Source organism: Ooceraea biroi, chromosome 6 (genome assembly GCF_003672135.1).
Source record: "Ooceraea biroi isolate clonal line C1 chromosome 6, Obir_v5.4, whole genome shotgun sequence".
Classification (NCBI taxonomy): Eukaryota; Metazoa; Arthropoda; class Insecta; order Hymenoptera; family Formicidae; genus Ooceraea; species Ooceraea biroi.
The window spans coordinates 5,344,899-5,368,315 of NC_039511.1; the positions used below are offsets into that span (position 1 = coordinate 5,344,899).

At 36.5% G+C, this 23,417-nt stretch overlaps 6 protein-coding genes across 13 annotated transcripts; 4 read left to right on the forward strand and 2 right to left on the reverse strand.

The window, feature by feature from the left end:
• Positions 1-59: 59 nt before the first annotated feature.
• Positions 60-5,363, forward strand: LOC105284327 (annexin B9). Of its 6 annotated transcripts, none has more exons than XM_026970390.1 (7): positions 60-192; positions 1,924-1,967; positions 2,489-2,870; positions 3,091-3,170; positions 3,245-3,491; positions 3,634-3,815; positions 4,371-4,867. In XM_026970390.1, the coding sequence occupies exons 2-7, from the start codon at positions 1,938-1,940 to the stop codon at positions 4,419-4,421; spliced, it is 972 nt and encodes a 323-aa protein (XP_026826191.1). In that variant the 5' UTR covers positions 60-192; positions 1,924-1,937; the 3' UTR covers positions 4,422-4,867. The 6 variants fall into 6 exon arrangements, 5 of the variants coding, with proteins under 5 accessions (XP_026826191.1, XP_026826192.1, XP_026826189.1 ...); XM_026970391.1 differs by lacking the exon at positions 60-192 and adding an exon at positions 1,279-1,390; XR_003406668.1 differs by lacking the exon at positions 60-192 and adding an exon at positions 5,162-5,363 and having other exon boundaries at positions 1,914-1,967; positions 4,371-4,564.
• Positions 5,364-5,610: 247 nt separating this feature from the next.
• On the reverse strand, positions 5,611-7,047 carry LOC105284328. The gene is made up of 4 exons (XM_026970395.1): positions 6,767-7,047; positions 6,351-6,455; positions 6,167-6,259; positions 5,611-6,082 (listed from the first exon to the last, which is right to left on the reverse strand). Exons 1-4 carry the CDS (start codon positions 6,891-6,893, stop codon positions 5,691-5,693), a joined length of 717 nt encoding a protein of 238 aa, XP_026826196.1. The 5' UTR covers positions 6,894-7,047; the 3' UTR covers positions 5,611-5,690.
• Positions 7,048-7,142: 95 nt separating this feature from the next.
• Positions 7,143-11,193, forward strand: LOC105284329 (alpha-1,2-mannosyltransferase ALG9). Of its 2 annotated transcripts, XR_894861.3 has the most exons (13): positions 7,143-7,257; positions 7,651-7,789; positions 8,085-8,290; positions 8,374-8,487; positions 8,564-8,674; positions 8,769-9,051; positions 9,235-9,351; positions 9,553-9,766; positions 9,856-9,997; positions 10,086-10,215; positions 10,307-10,437; positions 10,568-10,761; positions 10,887-11,193. XR_894861.3 is itself a non-coding variant. In XM_011347731.3 (12 exons), the coding sequence occupies exons 1-12, from the start codon at positions 7,178-7,180 to the stop codon at positions 10,707-10,709; spliced, it is 1,809 nt and encodes a 602-aa protein (XP_011346033.1). In that variant the 5' UTR covers positions 7,143-7,177; the 3' UTR covers positions 10,710-11,193. The 2 variants fall into 2 exon arrangements, 1 of the variants encoding a protein (XP_011346033.1); XM_011347731.3 differs by having other exon boundaries at positions 10,568-11,193.
• A 296-nt stretch (positions 11,194-11,489) lies between these two features.
• LOC105284330 (60S ribosomal protein L35a) lies at positions 11,490-12,957 on the forward strand. Of its 2 annotated transcripts, none has more exons than XM_011347732.3 (4): positions 11,490-11,586; positions 12,058-12,294; positions 12,513-12,671; positions 12,887-12,957. In XM_011347732.3, the coding sequence occupies exons 2-4, from the start codon at positions 12,061-12,063 to the stop codon at positions 12,908-12,910; spliced, it is 417 nt and encodes a 138-aa protein (XP_011346034.1). In that variant the 5' UTR covers positions 11,490-11,586; positions 12,058-12,060; the 3' UTR covers positions 12,911-12,957. The 2 variants fall into 2 exon arrangements, with proteins under 2 accessions (XP_011346034.1, XP_011346035.1); XM_011347733.3 differs by lacking the exon at positions 11,490-11,586 and adding an exon at positions 11,828-11,964.
• Positions 12,958-13,062: 105 nt separating this feature from the next.
• On the forward strand, positions 13,063-14,999 carry LOC105284331 (SPRY domain-containing protein 7). Its single transcript, XM_011347735.2, has 4 exons — positions 13,063-13,569; positions 13,726-14,003; positions 14,134-14,236; positions 14,341-14,999. Exons 1-4 carry the CDS (start codon positions 13,467-13,469, stop codon positions 14,436-14,438), a joined length of 582 nt encoding a protein of 193 aa, XP_011346037.1. The 5' UTR covers positions 13,063-13,466; the 3' UTR covers positions 14,439-14,999.
• LOC105284341 (heparan-sulfate 6-O-sulfotransferase 1) lies at positions 14,821-23,396 on the reverse strand. Its single transcript, XM_020033274.2, has 4 exons — positions 21,419-23,396; positions 20,109-20,512; positions 19,506-19,685; positions 14,821-18,425 (listed from the first exon to the last, which is right to left on the reverse strand). The coding sequence occupies exons 1-4, from the start codon at positions 21,786-21,788 to the stop codon at positions 18,108-18,110; spliced, it is 1,272 nt and encodes a 423-aa protein (XP_019888833.1). The 5' UTR covers positions 21,789-23,396; the 3' UTR covers positions 14,821-18,107.
• Positions 23,397-23,417: the final 21 nt, after the last annotated feature.

The following is a 23,417-nucleotide window of genomic DNA, read 5'->3' on the forward strand; positions in this document are numbered from 1 at the left end:
GTCATTACTTAGCGTTACGTCGTCAACCCCACCAACTCTCTTGACGCTCTTCTCGCTCTCCTCGACGCTGTCCTTAATATTGCTGCTGTCAGAACGTTTCCACCCAGTTAGCGAAGTATTCGTACACGCAACGAAACACCGCTTCGAAAGTCACTGACATTCAGCAACGTTGAAACGGATTAATATATTAATGTAAGTAATATTAAGATATTTTATTCCAAATTTTGACACGTGTCCAACATTTCTGCATTATTTTGTTGCTGAATATAAACTGTTTTTACACACATAATATTCAAAGTGTTTAAAACAATTACCGTGATCGTCTAATGCCTCGCGCGGCTTCATTGCTGAAAGTAATTTTTTATATAAAATTATTTACAATTGTTTATATAAAATTATATCAGTTTATATGATACTGAGATTAAATTAAGACTACTCAGATTATTTAAAATAATTAACAAAATCTTCGATCTGATGTCATAATCATATCGGTTCATATTACAGAATCATATTTAAGAAATACTTTGCGATAATCACGTTATAATCATCCGTAGTTTCTCAGAGAACAACGCAATTACATTCGTATGAATCATCGTCGGGCACGGCACAAAAAACCGGGAAGTTACGCCATACTTTCGCCATTGGTAATTACATTAATGGACTAATGGTGTCTATGTATTATCTCACACCCTGAATTTCGTGTTGTTATTAAAAATAATAAAAGTGTCATTATCGCACGCGTTAATGTTCTACGCTGATAAATGAATGATCATCAGTCAAGCGCGCAAACAATCAATATTGATTCTACTTGTTTTGTTCGTCGCTAAATCTGGATTTCAACAACCATGGTACCGTAATATGCAGATCGCTTTGAAGACACTTTTCGAATAATTAAAAACAAGAAGTTAAGATTGCAAATTGTTGTTCCAACTCGAATTGTTGACAAAAGCGCAAGCAAAAAAAATTAAATTGAAAATAAAATTCAAGTAACTCGGCACGATCATCAGTTTAAACGCGAAAATATTCAACAACAATCGGAAAACAGGCGCGCATTAATTCCTGGCAATCTTCCTTGTTTAAAAGATCGATTATCCGAGATATCAGCCTGCCGGCGGTTCGAACAGCCGGCATCGATAGCGTCTATTATATCATTAAATCCGGCATTTCGCTCGCCGGAAAATGCGAATATATCGTCTCTGGCGTTCTGTCGTCCCACGGTGAATAGATACGAGCTTGTATTGCCCCACCAACGAATTCCTTTCCTCTTCTCTTCCTGCTTCTTTCGCCGGCGTTCGCTCCCGACAACCGGAGAGCGCGTCGGAGGCCGTCAGTCAGTCGGCTACCAGAAGCGATACCGTTCTCCGGAAAGAGCGCATCGCCGTTGAAGAAGGTAGGCCAAGCCACACCCCGAGTGTCACTTACACTCCGGCCGGTCCGATCAATATGATCCTGCGGCATTTCGTAAATAACGTATTCTCGTTGTCGTCATCATCTTGCGAGACGCAGAATCATTTCTCTCTGGACGTGGAGCGACAAGCGAATGGATCACGGCGCGTTAGTCGATGAGATCATCATTGTTACTGACGTGACGTGGTTCTGAAACGAGTCAAGGACATGCAGTATCGTGGTCTGCATGATTTATACACGATGCGCCTATTTATAACAGGAGGAAAGTTATCACGGCTACTGTGACTCTTAACATGCTTCTGTAATTGTGATCTGTATTATTATGTAGTTAAAAATCTGAATTAAACGCATAAAATAGTTTTTCTCATCTGCATTCTGAAGGTCTGGAGGTCTGAAGGTGATGGTATCGATGTCGATACGAAATAATTGAATAGTCAAGAAGATACCTCAAAATGTTAGTTAATGCATCAAGTTTTTTATTGATATAAAATAATATGATTTCACGAATGTTTTCAGATATAATCAGCAAAATGGCAGCAAGTCAATATTACCATGTACAGGTAATTTATATATTTATTTATTTTTATTTAAATATACATAATTATTTCAATAGAAGCAAACGCATAAAATTGTGGTAAGATTGTCGAGTATAAAGTCGCATATGTTGATATGAGTGACTTACTCATCACCACATTGAGATTAAAACGATTGCGTCGAACATTTCATGCTAATTGCATGTGTTTTGCATTAGAATTAGCATAAAAACGTGATAAGTTTTTAAATATATTTTAACGGATATGAGCTTGAGAATATTATTCTCTTCTGTTATTTTTACTAGGAAAAGTAAGATTTTATTTTTTCCAGAAAATATAAAAATCTTTAAAAAATAATTACATATTATCGAAAAAATATATGATACGTAAAATATTACATGCAGTATTGTATAAAAAAATACCAAGTCAGAATCGAGCTCATGAACTTGGCATTTACGTTCAATTTTGTCCATCATACCAACTTGTCAATAATTATTTCGCACGAAGTGACGCGAGGTCATGTAATGTTTGAATCATAACGTTTCCAGTGCACACCCACCGTGTATCCGGCCGATCCCTTCGATCCGGAAGCCGACGCGAATCTTTTGCGAACGGCGATGAAGGGTTTCGGGACTGACGAGCAGGCCATCATCGACGTTCTGGCTCATCGAGGCATCGTGCAGCGACTGGAAATCGCCGATAAATTTAAGACTATGTTCGGCAAGGATCTCATTTCCGAGCTGAAGTCCGAATTGACCGGCAACTTTGAAAGAGTCATCGTCGCTCTGATGACGCCTCTTCCCGAGTATTACGCCAAAGAGCTGCACGACGCAGTTTCCGGCATGGGCACCGACGAAGGCGCACTCATCGAAGTTCTTGCGTCTTTGAGCAACTACGGCATCAAGACAATCTCGGCCGTCTACAAAGATCGTAAGTTCGTTTTTATATGACATCTGACTTTTTCCGTGATATAGTTTTAACAGATTGTTAAGATTATTTTCAAATTATTTAATTTTAATTTAAATTTATTTTTTATTTATTTTAATTTTATTTTTTAATTATTATTTTTAATTATTTTCTTTTCCCATTCTTCACTTTTCTAAATCATTATTGAGTCTGGATTACACGTATCGTTAATCTGTTTTTACAGTGTATGACAAGGACCTGGAAGACGCAATTAAGGGCGACACTTCCGGTCACTTCAAGAGGCTCTTGGTATCGTTGTCCTGTGTGAGTATCGGCAAGAAAATACCGCTTCTTAATCTACAGGATCAGTCTCTCTCTATTCCCCAATTAACGAACAGGCCAGCAGAAACGAGAACACCGACGTGGACGAGGAGGCCGCGGTTCAGGAGGCTGAGAGACTTCTCGCCGCGGGCGAAGGACAATGGGGCACGGATGAGAGCACCTTCAACGCGATTCTCATCACCAAGAGCTACCCGCAATTGCGAAGGATCTTCAAGGAATATGAACGCATCGCTGGCCATAGCTTGGAAGACGCTATCAAGCGAGAATTCTCCGGTTCTCTTGAGGACGGCTACCTAGCTGTGGGTAAGAAACGATCAAGTATTATAAAGAATAATTCGCCCCGTACTATTCTTGCCGTTACTTTTGTCTAATCTAACTTATTCACAAGATCAGAATTTTTATTCTTTGGCATAATAATCCGTCTAATAATTTGACTTTCTTTCAGTGAGATGCGGCCGCGACAAGACTGCTTACTTCGCGCAAAGGCTGTACAAAGCTATGCGCGGATTCGGCACGACCGACTCGACATTAATTCGCATAATTGTGACGCGATCGGAAATCGATCTGGGTGACATTAAGGAAGCTTATGAGAGACTGTACGGGAAATCCCTTGCAGAAGCTATCGATGTAAGTAAAATGCGCGTTGTTCATTTTGCAATCAGATTTGATAATTTCGTGTTATTCATTTCGAGAATAGTTCTTTTATCATTTAATATTATTTTATTATTACATTTTATTTTTTTGTTCTTTTTGATATTTTATTCTCGTGCTAGTTCAAGCGGTAAAGAAAATAGAAAAATGATTAATCTACGTAATAACAGAAAAAATGATAATTTAGTAGCGAGATAATCTCACTAAACTCGCATATGACTGATTTTTTGGCTAAGATCCAGAGAATCTTTCCTTTCTGTAATAAAACTTACCGAAATTACCAGACACAAACTATTTTCACAGCACTTCAACCCTACAGCTCATCCATTTATCTGCTTAATAAGCTTTATCTCCAGGTGGTTAAATTAATAAAACGGATTTAAATTCTATCATCTCTATATTTTCATACGCATTGACTCATAGTTAATAATAAACGTTGCATCTTTCCCGCAGTTGCTGAACTAAATAAAAATAATCTTGTAACAGATACGCCGTATCTTAGCGCTCCATATAACTTTCCATAAATTTCAGGATGACTGTTCAGGCGACTACAAGAGACTCTTGCTTGCCCTTCTGGGATGAAAATATTTCGATCGTGCAACAGCTTCTTTTTAGCGAGAATAAATATCTTAAAGTCGCGGAGATTATATCACAAGAATATGTTTTGTTACATCCTGCAAATACCTGATTAAATCAGTTCCTTATACTTTTGCCGATCGTTAGTGGTGAATATGGTTTTACTCGTGTTACGTTTTGAGTAGAGTGATGCATATGTAAAATAAATTATATAATAACAAGAAACACGTGTCTCTAATGCACCAATCTCTATGAAGATCTCTATGGGCGACATTCGATCTAATAATTCACGTTACACACTAGCACAAATGAAGTATTATTAATTATTAATCGTTATAAAAATTTGCTACTCATTGTACTAATTTCATTAACTATTATACTATGCATTTCTGACTGCATGCGTGTCTGTATTATTTACGTGCACATAAATACACGAATCTCGATTTGCCTGAGTTGACGTTAGCTTAATTTTCCCTACATTGTTTTGCATTTTGCAGAATGACTGCAGCGATGACTTTAAACGGCTTCTGATCGCGCTGTTGAATTAATGAGCACGTGGGGAATCATTTTATGTTACTAAGCGCCCGATCAGGCATTTCGCTTAACATATATGAATGTCGATAATCTCGAAAGCACAAATATGTAACACGTATCTTAATCTGCAATAAAACGTATGCGTTCTCGCAAACAAGGTCTCGGCTCATCTCACTGATAACACGAAAAGATATTTTTTGTCTTTTTTTCAGAACGATTGCTCGGCTGAGTGGAAAAGATTATTGATAGCAATGTTGAATTAAAGAGTAGCTAAGTGTGCGAATTGTAAGGATGGAGGTTGGAAATGATATTTTCGTACCGTGTGAATATGTAATCAACATCTTTTTTTATATACATGATTTGTACATGTAACATTTATATGAGAAAGTAAAAAATAAAATATAGTATAATAAAGAACTCTACTGGGAACAAATAATTATTACAAAAACATAACATTGCCTTATATAAATAAGTATTATAGCCTTATATAAATGTAATATGTGCTATAGTAATAAACTTATCAAGCGCTGCAGCATAAATGTGGCATAAAAATTAAAGAAACATGTTCAATGTATGTATAAGATACATAGGAAGGTTTTACGCTACTGCATTCATATTATTTATATTACCATAAGTATTCTATGTAACTATTATATGTTAGGTGGCACTTTTTAATTTTTTTTTTTTAAATTCCAATATGGCACATAGAATTCATTTCTTTTTGAACATTTTGTCTTTCTTTCAAATAGTACGTGTTACTAATATTTTGTACAACAGAACAAACGAATGTAGAGATAATAGCAACAAAATGAAATCTAAAGTTATTCCGTTATGAGCTCCACTATTTATAGTAGATTCAGCTTTCATCTTCTGTTCTGCCTTCACAGATTTAAAATTTGATAACTGGTGAATGATATTGTTTTCGATGCACCTTACACCCTCGTATAAACTGGTATTGACGCAACCTAATTTTATTTTTGAGAACTTGAGTTTCATAATTCTCCCAAGAACTTCGAAACATGCATGAAACTTGTTAGTTTCAATATCTATATCTATATCATAAATATGCAAGCAAACTTCAATTTCAAGATCTACAATGTTCTCGCCAATACAAATAGGTGGTGGATTTCGGGCTAAAAGCATACACGTATATACATAATACAAAAATATAATATTGGCAAAATGAAACTTATTTTAAATTTTGTAATCAATATTACCTGAAACTGTCTCATTAATGATAGTCCACTTGTTGAATGTCAGTGTCATTGAAATCCCATACTCATGTTGTAAGTAGCTTGCATTAGCGCATACTATATATAAAAGCAATTAATATATATTGTATAATTGTATATAATACAATTAAATAACTTTTGACATAATATATAATTGAAAAATATTTACATGTTCCATTTAGAGACACTTCATCCCATTCCATGTATTGACAGCACCCACAATTATATTTAATACATTCGCAATGATTGCTAAGTGTCTTTATATTGGATGCATCTAAAAGAATAGAAATTATTCTCTTTCAAACTCTATAAAAATTATTATGATCATATACATCATATTATACTTATTGTATTAAAAACATTATAGCCCTTTATTTAATTCTCTTTAATCTTTTTATTATAAGTAGAATCTTTTTCTCATATACAAAAACTTTTACATAAATCAGATATAGCAAAATTCTAAAAGTAGATAAATATTCTTTTAATATATAGATATATAATATATAAATATATTCCGTTATGTAATTAATAACATTTATATTAATAACATTTTATTTAAAAATGCATAGAACATATAATACATACTATATGTTATTGCTGCGATATCTGCGGTTATCACACTTTGCCCTGCCACCTTTATAATTCCTACATAGAGGAACAACAATCCAAAAACGTTAATATTTCTGGTGTTAATACAGCGTAGATTCTTCATATTTATTTATTACATGTACACTTAATACGTGCAACGAATAAAGTGTATCACATATCCTTCTCCAGAACTTTTCTTCTAAAGATAACCGGCATAACTTGCAAAAATGATACGGTAAGCGAAATATAATAACTTCAAACTTCAGGTTTGTTCTATTTTGCTGCACGAAAACGAAAACTACACCCACTGCACTAGAACTAGAGATCCTCTAGGAGGGTCTCTAGTTCAGAAGTGCAGCGAAAAAGAACAAACCTTTTGTTCCTAGCTAGTAACATGGTCGCGGTATCATGGCGCCTAATCAACGTCAACGACAGCTTACCTTGTCGAAGAAAGAATTAAAAAAGCTTAATGGAAGGAGATTTTCAAAGTATATATTAAACGTGTCTTCTTTTTTTCTGCTCCTTTAAGCGTGATTCTGTAAAATATAAGTATCTATAATATATGAAATTGTGATTAATCTGTGCCGGTTAACCTCTCCTTTCTGCGTTCCATGAAACAATCCCACATATTTTATGCATTTCGTGATATACAAATTACATTTATCTCAAAAAATGTCATCGTCTTTCCATTTCTTTCCGTTACCATGACTGTGCAATAATGAACGATATTATTTTTCTCAAAAAAACAACTTTATTTATATATAAAAAAATTATTTAATAAAACATGATCTAGATAATCCTTAATGAAAGAGAAAAGCGGTGAAGTGAATAATTAGTTTAAAAATTAATTAACTTTACCTTAAAAAATTAATTTATCTTAGGCCAGAGGAATCCTCTGATGTGGGACTCGTTTATCCCGGCTATGACACAGCTTTCAAATTGCTGCTCTCTGCAAGATTTTGCTCTGCTGTGTGGAGTCACATAACAGATTGTGATGAAACGTATAATTATTGGGAGCCGGTGAGTTTATATATTTATTTAATCTTGATCCTTAGAAATAGATTCACTATGATTTGGTATGCTAGAATAATTCTGATCACTAGGCATCACATATTTTCTCATGTTCAGAATTGACTCTCCCATGACGAAAATGCTGAAAATACAATAAATTCTTTCATAAAGACATATAGTTAAGAAACTTGATATTACAACATAGATCTGCAACATATATTTATCTCATACATATATAATTTGTAAAATGTATTTTTCTGTGATAAATTTTACCGCATCTATATTATCTTCTGGATTGTCTTAGAGTCATTACTTGCTCTATGGAACAGGCCAACAAACATGGGAATACAGTCCCGAGTATGCGTTACGTTCATACATGTACCTGTTAATTCACATGGTACCAGCGAAGATTTATCACTACTTGTTGGAACCAAATCCTGTGCTAGTCTTCTATTTTGTGCGATGCTTCCTGTCTGTGGGTTGTGCATTATCTGAAGTATACTTTTACAAGTATGTCACATCTTTTGTGAGATACCTATAACGCACGTTAATTCTCTTAAATCTTAACTGTCTTGTGGTCTTCTATTTTCCAGAAGTGTTTGCCGCGAATTCGGAATCCACGTGGCGAGGCTCACGTTGGCCTTTCTTATCCTCAGTTCTGGAATGTACATATCCAGCGCTGCATTTTTACCATCGTCTTTTTCGATGTAGGTACACTTGAGGAAAATACATCTGCAAGAGAATGCGCCTGATTCATCCATATCCTAACGTTTGGTTACGCAGGTACTTCAGCACTGTTGCCACAGCAGCGTGGTACACTCGCCGATACGAGCTGGCCGTCTTTACTACTGCCATTTCTTCGTTACTCGGATGGCCATTCGCTGCGCTGCTAGGGTATCCCATATCATATCAATGCAGAACATCTTATGCCATAAATCGTGATAGAAAGAAATATTATTTTTATTCTTCGCTCTATTTTAATTTTCAGCATTCCCATTGCTGCCGAGATGTTGATGCACAAGCAGGAATGGAGCAGATTTATAAAGTGGGTTCTCATATCTGGCCTTGTAATTGCGATACCAATGGTGTGGGTGGATTCTATGTACTTCGGCAAGCTAGTCGTCGCGCCATTGAACATCATACTGTACAACGTCTTCACCAATCATGGACCTAACATCTACGGCACCGAACCGTTCGTTTATTACATCGTCAATGGATTTTTGAATTTTAACTTCGTTTTTCTTGGTGCACTATTCGCACCCTTGGGCTTGGTAAGAGTTCTCACTGATCGATTTGCATATATTTTTAAAAATCATATTTCTTTTATGAATCGTAAATTTCTGAGATAAATTTTGCAAATTCCATTTAATTTATAAATTTTATTTGAATGGCACACTTTCAGGATTCCTTTGCTATTTATTTCTAATATATCTAGTTTAATTTTAATTTTACAGTTTTTAGTGTGGTTGATCGTGCCGGCACGTCCAAGAGACAGCTCATGTCTGCCGTATTGGTACTCGTTGGCTCCTTTGTATTTATGGTTTCTCGTATTCTTCCTTCAGCCACACAAGGTATGCACGAAACGATGATTGAAGATAGTATTATCAAGGTAGAGAGGGAGTACATCTGAACGCGAGATTTTCCTTGGAAAAATATAAAAGAAGGAAAATTCCTTATCGTATAATAGTTCAAATGTGCTCCATTCTGATACGTTAGAAAGTAGCTGTTTGTACGAGAGGAAAGGGAGACTGACGGGACGACTGTGTCGACAGGAGGAACGGTTCTTGTTTCCAGTATATCCTATGATTTGTTTGGCAGGCGCTATAGCGGTGGATACCGTACAAAAGTTGTACTTTTATGTTAGAACGAAACTCAATCCGTCGCACATCGGTTGCCACTATTTACAGTACACCGCACACATCACTATTTCGGCGATGGTGATATGCGGCCTTCTCGGATTGTCGAGATCGTTGGCAATATACAAAGGTATATAAGGCTTTATGCGGAGGGTTTCTACTTATGTGATACATAAGGCTTACAGAAGTTGTATTGCTTTATTTACACGCTCAAATCAGGATATTACGCCCCCATGGAAGTCATGATAGAAGCGAACAAGCTTGGAACGGAGGGCGAAGTGCCTAGCGACGTCAGCGTTAATTTCTGTATTGGCAAAGAGTGGCATCGCTTTCCCAGTAGCTTTTTCCTCCCGTCCAATAAGTGAGTGGAAGGATCAGCGAAGCATTATGGCACATTCCTGTGCTAATTGATTATTATCTTCTTACGCAATATCGCATTGTTCTTGCAGCTGGAAGTTGCAATACCTGAAATCTGAGTTCAAGGGACAATTACCGCAGCCTTTCTTAGATCATGAAAACGCAACGAGCGTAATCCAAGCACACTTCAATGATCTTAATAAGGAAGAAACGTCGCGTTATGTAAATATTTTATACAGAAAATTAAACTATTGTTGTTATGTAGGACTATTTAAATGTTATGCATAATTATCGTTTATTTGTTTTTTTCCAGTTTAATTTAGACAAGTGCCACTTTCTACTAGATCTGGATGTAGGAACTGAAACAGCCTTGGAACCGAATTATTCTCGCCTCGGTGATCACTTTACTATCCTGAAATCTTCCGGATTTCTTAACGCATCGAAGTGAGTTTTAAAACATTCATTCACATTTTATGCAACACTGCAAAGAGAGGGAAAGAGAGTGCTTTGTTGTAATTAAATAATAAATTCATATCCTTGTTTAATGTTCAATCTATTATAATTTACGTTGCAGATCACATCCGCTCTTCAGAGCTTTCTACATTCCGTTTGTATCCCACAAGTTTTGTACATACGGTTCGTACAACTTATTACAAAGTAATAAGTTGAAATTCCTGATTCTGTCCTCGAAACAGAAAAGCTCGAAATTTTCTTAAGCAATAGAATATCGAATCAACGAGATCATGCAGTTTATTTTGCATTTGAGAGGTGATTTTTGTTACTTCATTAAATGAATATATTTAATGTATGTTTTGTATGATATAAATACATCTTGTGTATAAATGGTTACATAGAATTAAGTTAAAACTATTGATTCAAGATTTTTTATTTAGGATCTAGACATTGTAAACTACAAAAAGATTCCTGAAGTATGTTTAACGTTATCTTAACGAAGCTAGAAGTTCCTGACTTCTTTTTTTATTAATTTGTGAAAAGCAAAGAAAACAATTCTATTTTCTATGAAAGTTATAATGCTGCAAAGAATAATCATTAATATTTCATGATATATAATTTAAAATTCTAAAAAATTAAATTATATTGTGTATGTATTAATAAGATAATCAGATATGTGATGTCAATGTAAATATTTTACCATGTATATATTATATTAAAAATAATAATAATAGTTATAAAGAAAAATTTGATTTGATATAAAAATAAGTTGCAAAATAATATCGATCCCGTTTGTACTTTAGAAAACAGTTTCTACAGAAAATTATTTTATAATTATAATTTTATTAGGTACTCAAATTATATAATTGATAAAATAACTTGCGCACCTAATATTTCAAACTTTGCGATAGTAACTTCTCTAAAGGAAACTTTTATCTAACGAAAAGTTACTATAAAACTCTAGAGAAAAGTTTTACACCATGGATTCCTCCTCTTCTTCCCTAGAATTATATCCGACACGGACTTGCATCTCTAGTTACTTCTTATTTTATGACGTTGCGAACTGTTTTATGTTCGTTATTTTATCTGCCGAGAGAGGGCTAAAGTCTCCTCTTTCTTTGAGTTCATGATATACGTTCGGTATGTTCTACAGTCGCAAAAATTTTATTTTAAATAGCGAGAATTGATTCGCGTAAATAATTTTTTATATTAATAATAGGAGCACTTTGTGAAATAACACGTTCGGCTATCATAGAATTATTCATTCTTTCGTATTTTATCTGATTCTCGGCGATTCCGACGGATTATATCACGACCTGTTGTGCATGGCGTCCAGTGTAATGTGATGACAAGAGCATGAACACGATGTAATAAGTCGCATACGTTTGAAACATTAATTGTTGTATGTCGGAAAATGAATATTTCGAGTTTTGCAAGTGTCATAATTTTGCGCAATTTCACGTAGAATATTTTTCCATGCTCGTGCCCTGTGTACATAACCTCAAAGTGCTCCGTTAAGTAAGATCACATGTGAACCGTGATTTCCCCGGCTTCTGTCTGTTTCTTGTTCGAATTGTTACACGACTAATCTTATCTCAACGTTATTTGCAGAAAATGAGCGCCAAAACGAAAGCGCCTAAGGCGAAAGAAGGTGCCCCGGAGGACACGCCGTTGAGGAAGAGGCCGTTCAAGAGGCACGGACGTCTGTACGCAAAGGCGATCTTCACGGGTTATAAGCGTGGATTGCGCAACCAACATGAACATACTGCACTGCTGAAAATTGAGGGTGCCAGGACTAAGACAGATTCAGATTTCTACATAGGGAAACGATGCGTCTATGTATATAAGGTAAGGTTCTTCAAGTAAAACCATAAATTTTATTTTACATCTATTGTCAGTCACAAAAATCAGTGACAAAAATCTTTGTTGCTAATTCATTTCTTTCTTTGATTGCGAAATATAAGAGGGCAATCTATTGTAGACGTATCTGTATTTAGATAATGTGACCATGCGGATTTATGAGGTTAATAATTGATGAGGTCTGTAGAACGCAAAACTTATTTCAGGCTAAGAACAAGACCCCAGTACCTGGAAAGACTACGAAGAAAACGAAGGTTAGGGCCATCTGGGGCAAAGTTACTCGTCCCCATGGAGCGAGTGGATCGGTACGCGCTAAATTTAAGAGGAACCTACCAGCCAAGGCTATGGGCCGCCGTATCAGAATTGTAAGTTGAATTTTCAATATTTATTTTATTTAAACTTTATAATTTTATGCATTACTATCTCTTATAATAACTGTAATATGCCATTCATAATTGAATAAGTTATCTGTAAAAAATGGGTAATATAACCTCTTCATTTGTTAAACAACTGTAGCGTAATTTCAATCAATTGTGTGCGAAAACGCGTGAAATGCCAAGCCTGAATTTTCGTGTTGCAGATGCTGTATCCCAGTCGGGTATAAACTCCTGTATACTATAAGAAAATAAATGCCATTTTGGTACAAAAATCACGATGAATTTTCATTATTTTACCACAATAATATAACGTTGCGCTCGAAAAAATTCTGTCGAAAACGTTTGTATATATATACACACACGAGTGTCGTTTCATTCCTCACCTGACACGAGCCTAACCTCACCCAGCTTGATTCGACCTAACCTCGAACACGAATTGCGCCACTCGAAGTTTCACGCGCTCATAAAAATATCGTTCCCGCTGTCCGAACGTACAAAGTGCCGTACAATGTGGTACATCGTGCGATAAAAACCCGTCAAGATAATTTATGGTGATTGAGATCTCGTCGGGGAAGCCATTTTCGTGCAGCTCGTGCGTACGTGGGTTTGAATAGCGTTCAGCGTCAAGTTTCTGCGTCAGTTAACGGTGGGCGATCGTTTACGTATGGATTCAACACGTTTCGGCAAGTAAGCGGAGACGGGAACGTCCCTAAGTGGTGGACGCATTTTCCTCCTGCTACGATGCTGCGTTCGTCGTATTGCTGAACGAATCTTCACCGTACAATGTTCTGCTGTCTGAGGAACTGTTTCGATGGCCTCGGCTTCGCCGCCACTCCAGCATCGAAGCGAGAACGAAATCCCATTGCCTTGGACACGACTCACATGGGTAAGTCTCACGCAATTCCACCGTGACGCGATTTAAGTGGGAATAAATTGCCTCCCGGCTTTGCTGCGACGCTGAAGAGAATTGCTCCACGATTGACAGACCGTGGCAAGCCTGTTGCTCGACTGGGAAAACGTAATCCGATGCTTCTCTCTGCAGGAAATGAGGTAGTGATAGTGAAAAATGGTCTAAGAATATGCGGAAGCGGCGGTGCCTTAACGAATGCCCCTCTCGTCCAGAGTAAGAGCTACTTTGAGGTGAAGATACAGCAAGGCGGCATATGGGGCATCGGATTAGCCAGGAGGGAAACCGACCTGAACGTTGCCGTAGGCGGGAAAGACGCGGAGAGTTGGGCACTTAATTCAGACGGTATCATAAGGCACAACGAACAAGAGCTCCACAAAATCCAGAATCCCGTACAGGAAGGAGACGTCATTGTACGTACTGTTGATGTTTGGTTTCGATAGGATGTTAGTAGAAGCTTGATTCATCAGAGGAACAATTGCGCCTATGATCTTCCACACTTTTGTCAGGATTTACTTGTGAAATAATTAGAGATTTTTCCAGGGAGTATCTTACGACCATGTAGAATTGAATTTCTATTTGAACGGAGAATCCATGAACGCTCCAGTTATAGGTATAAAGGGGAAAGTTTATCCAGCTTTATATGGTATATGTTGTTTTTTGTGATAATAAAAATATAGATAAATAGTCATTGTGATATAATAATATGTACTTGATGTTGAATTCATAAATTAATATTGCAACTTTTAGTGGATGACGGAGCTATCCTAGACTTAATTCTGGAAAATTTCGTTCGTACTCCACCGATAGGCTTCGAAAGAATAATGCTGGAGCAATCGTTGCTCTAGCAGAGCGATGCGAATGACAGGAAAATGGTCAATGTATGGCCAGAATTGACACTCTTCGTCCATTTCTCCATTTCGATGAAAAATATTAAAATCATGCTGGGAGTAATGCATGAATCACAAGCAAAGAGGGATACAACAATGTCATGACATCGTTAAGAAATAATGTCACAAAGTATAAAAAAAGTGTCACAAAAATGCATGATACGCGATATTACATTTAATCAAGAAGCGTAGAATAAATTATTTGCCTAATCTACGTGAATCTATTTTTTGATCCACTCTCTACAAAGGAAAGAATCGTGATAAGTAGATTTTTACACAACAGAGAATTTCCCAAATTTATTAAAATTAAAGGGTTTACAATATTAGAGTCGCTCGAGAATGAGTTAGAATCAGTTCTATTTCCATCCATTTTTGTTTATCTTACAATAATAGTATATATACATATATAGCTTTGTATAATTGTATAATAATAGATGCAATGTAATCATAAATATGTGTGTACAATTTGTGTAATGTATTATATATATATATATATGTACCTGTATGCATTGTATTGTATATATATATAATGATTTATTGACCCTTACGTAACTAATGGTATGGTATATACAGTGCTTTAAATAAGGTACCGACGGCTTTAGGCCTATTGTTCACTTTATTAGGCTAGTGTCATGGCATTTCATTAACTATTCTTTTCTCATAGTTCTTTGTCCTCTTACTTACAAATGTTGTATTAAACATTAAAGCTAATCCTTCATCGTTCTTACAACATATCGAAAACTTGCATCCTTTCCAACGTCATCGATCGTGTGAACGTTTGAACAGTTCAGTTATTATTTTTATACTGAATTAATAATTTCCATATTGTTATTATCGCAGAAAACTAGACGCAGAAAAATTTTAACTAAGCATTTACCAGATAAATAGTAAACTATTTTACACACAATTGAGTAGATTGATACGTGTTTTACTTTATCCAATCACAGTCAAGTAATTAAGTGCGCCAGTAATTGCAATATGTAAATGATGATCGAGTAAGAAACATACATTGAAGCAAACGTTCGCGCTTATCACTGACGTAATGAGCTCTTCGTCTAATGATGTGTATAAAAAGTTTCTTACAATTCTTTGTGCTGCAAGCTTTTCGAGAATACTTGCTGAAACATATTAAATCTTTGGTCCTTAATATTAATTTCAAATAATAATATTAATACCAATGTTACGCATTTTGACGCGTTATACATATATTTATGCTATGTAAATATAGGTCATTCGATTGAAACAATATAAATTTTACATTAACTTACATTACATTTGCCATTACAGTGAAACTGCTATATATTGAATTGTAGCGTTGTTTAACGGTTAATCCCTTTAAATTACATAATTTTTTTATGGCACTCCGTTTCCTATATATTGTAACTTACGTGTATTGTATTCATTCGAAAGACCATCATCGAGATTATGTCGTCAAGAGAGCCCTTGCTTTAACCATTAGCAACATAACTAACAGCTATATGCTATGTCTAATTTATGACTGGATGATATGATTTATTTATAATGGTAACCCATTGAGTCTTCTTATTGCACTTGCAACTTTTGCTGCATGTTACGTTAGCGCTAATCATGTTAACGATGACTTCTGCACTGACTGACTTTTATTTCAGGATGGTTCGGCGCACACTATACTATTGTCTAATTTAATTAAACTACGTAGGCTTGCGCGATTAAATAACTTAGATAACATTATGAGACATTTGTAAGGAGGACTTGCATAATACAATGTATAAATTATCTGTGAATGTTGAACACTTCTGGAACAAAATAATATCAAAATTGATATTGAGCAGCATCGACGAGGCAATGCTGCATTCTATATTTTATAGATTAATTAAACGTAGGACCGTTAATCAATTGTCTTTCGAGCAATGTGCGAATCAACGATAAAAAGAAGCACTTCTTTCTTTCCATCTTCCCATTTTCGAACACTGTTCTCGGGATCGTACGTATACATCGAGAGAATTATTAGCTAATTATATAATTAGTACTTTTACTACCTAAACTATATAAATTGTTTTTTTTTAAACTAATACGAGCTCAATTACGCTGCAAATAATCTGATTAAAAAATATATATGTATACTTTCGGATATATTTACAAAAGTAATTTGGAATTTTACGCATTCTTTAGATACGATACGCGTGCTACTGATATGAAAACTTGTATAACGAATAAAATCTACCAAATCACGAATTATCGTTAAGAATTACTATTCTTACACTTCTTGGCGTCCTGTCTTACATATAAGGGCACAAAGTAATTTGAGATCTTGCACGTTCTCTTTTTTTTTATACTTTTAGTAGAACGTAATTTCGATTTTAGATAAATATGCGACATACCGCCCTGATTTTGCACTTCGAAATACATAAAATATATGAATTTATAAATTTCAAAATATATATAAATAAATATATAAATTTCAAAAAATCGATGATGGAGTACAATACATTTATCCTTCTTTAGCATAATATTTGTGCAATAATTAGTGGCGTTATCTGTATATGTATCTGAATACATTGTAATTTCAATAACAATTTCAATAATTTAATATATCAAACAAAAGAAATCATTATCATAATTATTCAGTATGTTTGCCTTCCAAGTCACAGAATTTTTCTAATACGTCATTTTTTATAAATAATTATAGAGAAGAGAGAGAGAGAGACAGAAAGAGAGTCTGTGCTTATTTCGATATCTGAGCCTAATATAACAATTTACCGCATCACATTAGGAATAAGTTCTACTCGTTACCTGAATAACTTAAATTAACTCATATATGAAAAGTGATTAACAAATCTATAATTTCTCTCAAGGAAAGAAAATATAAAAACTTTACAAAAATGTTCTGAAAACCTTGTAAACTTATAAACGTACTAATATTTTCATTTTACCTTCAATATGCGTCATCTTTTCTTTATCTCTTTAATTAAGATTATCAATATTCTCTATATAATAAATATATTTAATTGAGATGAATGATTTAATTGCATTAACATGTGATAAAACTGTTCAAATAAATTCATAGACTGAATAGAGAAACAAATATTTATGATAGAAAAAATATAAATTAATCAAGTGGTATATATATATATATATATATATATATATATATATATGTATGTATGTATATATATATATGTATACAAATTAATCTAAAGAAAATTATTATTTGGCGCGTATGGCAATAACACGTTTATGGATAAGTTATTAATGTAAAGAATTCGTAACTTTACTTTACTATTTGCATAAATATAAGCAAAGATATGTTACTCATATGTGGAAGAACCTTCGTTTGAAACGAACATTTCATCAATTATAGAAACGATTTATGCGAGTATTGCATAACTTTTATTTTTACACTTCTCTAATTGCTGACAAAGTATCTAGGTCCGTCACACTAAGGTTCTCGGAGCTCTCTTTGGTCTTGGTACAAATACGTTTCTGTGCTTTTGGTAAATTTTACGCAAATAGTTACGGTTTTCAGTGATCTCCTAAAGCATTCCGCGTGTTTCAAGGGCGCTTCCCCGAGATACTCGGATAATGCTATTCGTTCGTCGTCGAATGCGAAGCGTCAGTAGGTATTATACTTAATAACGTACTCACATGTCACTCGTTATCCGTAGTATCCTCAATGACAGAATCCCAATTAAATTCAGTAGCGCTCTGCCTCGAAGGCAATTCACCGAGGTGTTGAAATCGTTGTACGAAATAAGGATCACGATCTCTAAGCCGTTTAAATCTTTGAAAGGCGAGATTCTTGGCAAACTCGTAGAGTTCCAGATCCAGGCTGTTCAGTCTACGTACGGCGTCCAATTGATCCGTGCTGAGCATCGCCATGGTAGCTGCGCTGAGTGTAGCGTTGTGCTGCTCAAAGGCGATCGCAAATCGCATCCCGAACGTTTCTTCGAAGGAATACTGCCCCACCTGGCGACGCGAGAAAACTGCTTTTAGTACAGACAAGAAGTAAATGTATTCAGACCTATCGGTTCCAGTATCTTCGGTGATTATATATCTCGGCTATCATCGACTATAATTTTTTTTTCCATCATTAGAAACAGATTTACGTTATAAGGATTATGCGAATTTGCTTGTAACTTAAATATTAAGATAAGCTGAGGTAATAACGCTTTTTAATATTTTTGACACTGGTAGTGAAGCGTTATTATCAAGCAATTAAATCTTTCTAGATCATCACAGATGCCCGCCAGTGGAGATCAAGGCTAACAACTTTAGCTTGCCGATAGCAATAAGTCGTGACACCGGAAAAAAAATTAACGTTTACGAGAGATAAAGTGACGCTAGAAAAACTTATGTGACGCACATCCTGCATCTCGAAAAAAGATACTGACTACTACTATTGCAAGGAAAAAAGATACTACAATTATAGCATTTAGTGCGCGCTATTTATTTAATGAAGATATTATTTAAACACACGAAACTTCATGTAAAGTACAGCAGAATTATGCAAAGAATGATATATGTTCCGCAATATCTTCTGGTTGTCAAACCGAGCGTAGAAAGGTAGCCGGATAAAAGTAACAAATTAAGAACAGCAACGGCTGGTTTAAGGAGTAAACCTACCGCTCACGTATGCTGGGAGGGGAGTTCTCCTAAACATTTACGTTAAGACGTCTATTCTTAAACAGTCAAGCCGCGAACGTGATGTATAAGAATAACAACTTTATAGAGCTTACAATATTATAAGAGCAACTGTCTACTGGTAGATTTGTAATCGTTTCCTGTACTATTCCGCGTACCAGAACCGGCTATTTAATATTTCACGTTTTATTAGCCACGTTCGCGTTTCATGATCACGCTATAACAATTAATTTCACAGTTAATGGCAGAAAATCTGCTCGTGTAATAAATTATGTAATGCTGTAGAGATATAATAAATATTACGGTAAGCGCGATATATGCGTTAAGATAATTACCGATGACGACGGAAATAATGGCAATAATAATATGGCAATTGTGTATTATTTAAATCTACTTTCGCAATACCTTCTGATACTCAGTCAGCATGAAGAAAGGCATAAACTGCAAGTTGTGCTTCGCGCTGGCCAGCATTAGACGATCTCTGTCAGCGCTGCTGAGACTGGAGTTGTAACAGCCAACTATTGACAAGTCTGCCAGCATTCTGGTTTGGCGATTACTCCCCAGATTATAAGGACACGCCATAAACTACGCAGAGATATCACTCTATTATAATAAATCAAGCTCCCCCGATTATCGCGGGCATTTTTATTTTTGATTCTCTATTTGATTACAATTTTGTTCTCATTGCTCATTATTGTAAGATAATAACGACAACAAGCGCACAATGCACTTATTATAGGAGAGGGCACGAAGTTATCTGGCAGGAAGTAGCTGCGTACGAAGTAAGAAAAAGGTTTTAAGATAAGAACAAAATTTTCTTATCTCTTAATGTGTTTCTAGAGATAGAACAACGCGCACACATAGGCAATGGTATAGTTTCATTATATTTATGAAAGAGGCCACTATCGGACAAAAATACTATTAGAAAAGAAACAAAATACTCTTCAAGCACAGTGAAGAAAAATCATTTGCGTCACTCGAATCTTAGGCAAATCAGACGATTGTTACCTGCTCTAAAGTGACTCCTTGCCAACTGGGACCATTGTAACATTGGGGTATGTTCGCCTGAGTGCCCCCGCACCAGTGGCGAGCACCTCTCCATGTTGCACCCCTCTGCACGTGTCTGAACTCGGAGAGATACCTCGCGACGGGATCCCTTATGATAGTTATGTAAAAGTAGCGGCGCTTAATGCCTTCCCCCTCGATCTTATTGAGCTCCATATCTACACAACCCGTCAGCTCGGTCCAGTCCGCGTGCAGACCGCACTTCCACCCAGTAGAGTATCGTGAGAACAACCAATTTTCGTTACGATTTGGACGGAAACAGAAGCAACGCTTGCGTCGTCGTTGGCACGAACACGGTCTCTGCAGGTCTAGGTCTCGCACCAAGTGCTTGCCGAATAGCGTTCCACCTTTTGGCAAAATAAGAGAATTATATTGGATATTAGATAAGTCGGAAGATATTAATAAAGTAGCTTTTATTGATTTCTATCCTATTGTAATATCTTATAAATTCTTATTCATTCTTTAAATAAGGTGTATTGAAGTAAGGTATGCTTTCATGAAGAAAAAAATTATGAAACAGAAGGTAGACAGGATGCAAGCATACAGCATACTAAATAACTCCACATCCCTGAATTATTCTTTCGTTCTTTCTAAGATAGGGCCTGGGGGGGGGGGGATTTGAGTGTGCCTGATGAATAATGCAATAATTCAGGTGTACGATGACCAGAAAGGAAGTAACATTATTTCATTGTTTTATTGTTGTCTGAGCATATCTACCAAGGAAATCTTAGAAAAGAGATAGGAGCAAACTTGAGCAAACATTTCATTGAAATATTGTATAGTATTTATTTTCTTCAAATTTATGTCTCCGAACTTTACTATATAATGTATATTCATGTAAAATTTTATGTACAAATAACATACAATGCTAACAGCACGTATTTTCAATGCAGAAATATTCTATTGTATTCATTGTTGTGAAGGGTATAATACAATCAGAAAGTATAAATTATGCCGTAATTTAAATGAAAAATATTTCACAAATGGTTTCCACGTATATATTTGTTATATATATATATACCACGTTAAAATTTATTTATAAAATTAAAGTTCATAAATGAATGAAAGAACGAAAGGTGAGCCACGAAAAGCTACGCAGTACTAATTAATTTTCTGAAAAATCATGAATTGAAATTTCACGATAAACTTATATTTTCTACGCTTTTCGAGCGCCTCGAGATAGATTTTCCCAAGATAGAAACTCGCGATCGTCGAAAGTAAACACAAAGTAATTTTCCCGCGCGTTTACTTACCAGTCTTCTGTATGTGCAGGAAAACCATGACATCGTGCGCGTTTATGTCAAACTGGAAGGTGTCGTTGGCGAATATGTCGTCGTAGCCGAGGCTGCCCTGGATGCTTTGCAGCTTGAACGCTGGATGCACCGAGAGCAGGCCGTTCTTGTCGAACTCGATGGACACGGAAGACAGAGCGGCGGGTCCGGCGGGAAAGCTCTCGGTCACCCTGGCGGGTCCCTTGATCTCCCGTTGGTTGCTCAGGGCGCGCACGTGATCCGGGTAGCCGACGAAGTAGCCCACGTAGACGATCCCGGTGAGCACCAGGAACGCGCATATCCAGACCTTGCGCAGGTTGCGTTGGGCCCTGCGCAGGTGCCGCGTCTCCATCGTCGTCGCGGGCCTCTCGTCGCATAAGTCCTCTTGCTTCTCCTCGTCCTCCGCCTTCTCCACCTCGTCGTCGGTACGCCGACGGTCGACGCGAGCTCGCTAGTAACGTTTCTCCCGTCGACACCCGCTTGCCTGCGATCCATTACCGTAGTCGCGATCCATGTCGCAGGACGGCTTCACCGCCGCCGTCTCTCAGTCGATGACAACGCGCTGCCGCCGCCGCGCACCGACACCACCGTCCGCCGACACGATGCGACCGTAACTACGCTCGCGCCGAGCGCGTCGGCCATGATAGACGTGCACCACGCACACTCCCCGCTCTCCGCGCTCTCCTTGCGGCGCGGCACCCCGTCGCGTTTTCCCGGAGCTGTGTGTATACGTGTATACGCTCGTGCAACACGAGCACCATCCTCGCTCGGCGCGCTCATATGGCGCAGCGCTTCTCAATCGCTCCTCGGCGCTTACGATGCTCGGGGAAGAAGGACGCGATGATAAATGCTATAGCGAGCGAATTTGCGACGGTAAATTCAACTCGTCACTTCGCAATTATGTTCTGAGCGTGTAATCAGGTAATTGAGTCCCGTAACTTATTTCGTGGGAAAATTCTGACGAGAATTCATCTCGCGAGCTTCTGGTATATAATTGTATTTATCGTACGTTCACTTTGGAAAAGGAAGAAGAAAGTCGAATGTATAGAGTTATCGTTTATTATCTCGCGATAGATAAAGTGACAATTGCGAAAAATCGAATCGCGATGATTATAATGTAACTTACAGAGAATTTATCTTCACTGGTAAACAAACAAGCGATTTTTCAATAACCTGCTTTTGTTTGTCATACCGTTTCTTGCATGAAGATAGCAGATTTTATCGATAGGAAGATAGGAATTTTATATAACAGACTGCTGTTAATTTTGCAAATGCATTTGCTTATTTAAAAAAGCGAAAAACATCCACCACTCGAAACGCCACCACTTGACATTGCAATATGCAACAGGTTTATTCGTGTCACATGAATTTTTCGTGTTGGCTATCGTTCTATCTTCCACCAGCTTCTATTTTTTCTCTTTTCCATGCGATATCCATTTCATTTTAAATAATGTAATAATTTTAAATAATTAAATCTTTCCCCTTTCCACTCGATAATATCCATTTCATTTTAAATGACGTAAGAATTTTAAATACGAGAAGTGCAAGTGGTGCAACTGTAAAGATTCAATGCATCGTGAAGTATGCGACACATATTCGATACTTCGATTCGAGATTCAAACGCGATATATATTGTGACTTGCAAAAGACGGAGACATATATATATAATGGCGTGTGTTTCTCATTAAAAAGTGTGTCTTTTCCAAGCGCATCCGTCGATCGTGTGTTGCACGAACATGACGCGTAGATCGGATATATCTATCACGTGAGTGCAAAAATACGGCCGCGTGTAAAAGAAGTGAAAACTGTCGAGGAAAACCGACGATGGTGGAATCCAGTACCTGCACTATAAAATGACGGTTAGGTTTGTAACTGATTTCAAACTTGAAAGTAAAGTAGTTTGCAAAATATCCGCTTGTGAAAAAAGGTTACGTTAAAAAATCGTGAATTACTTTACTTTACTTGGGGTTTCAGGCACCCC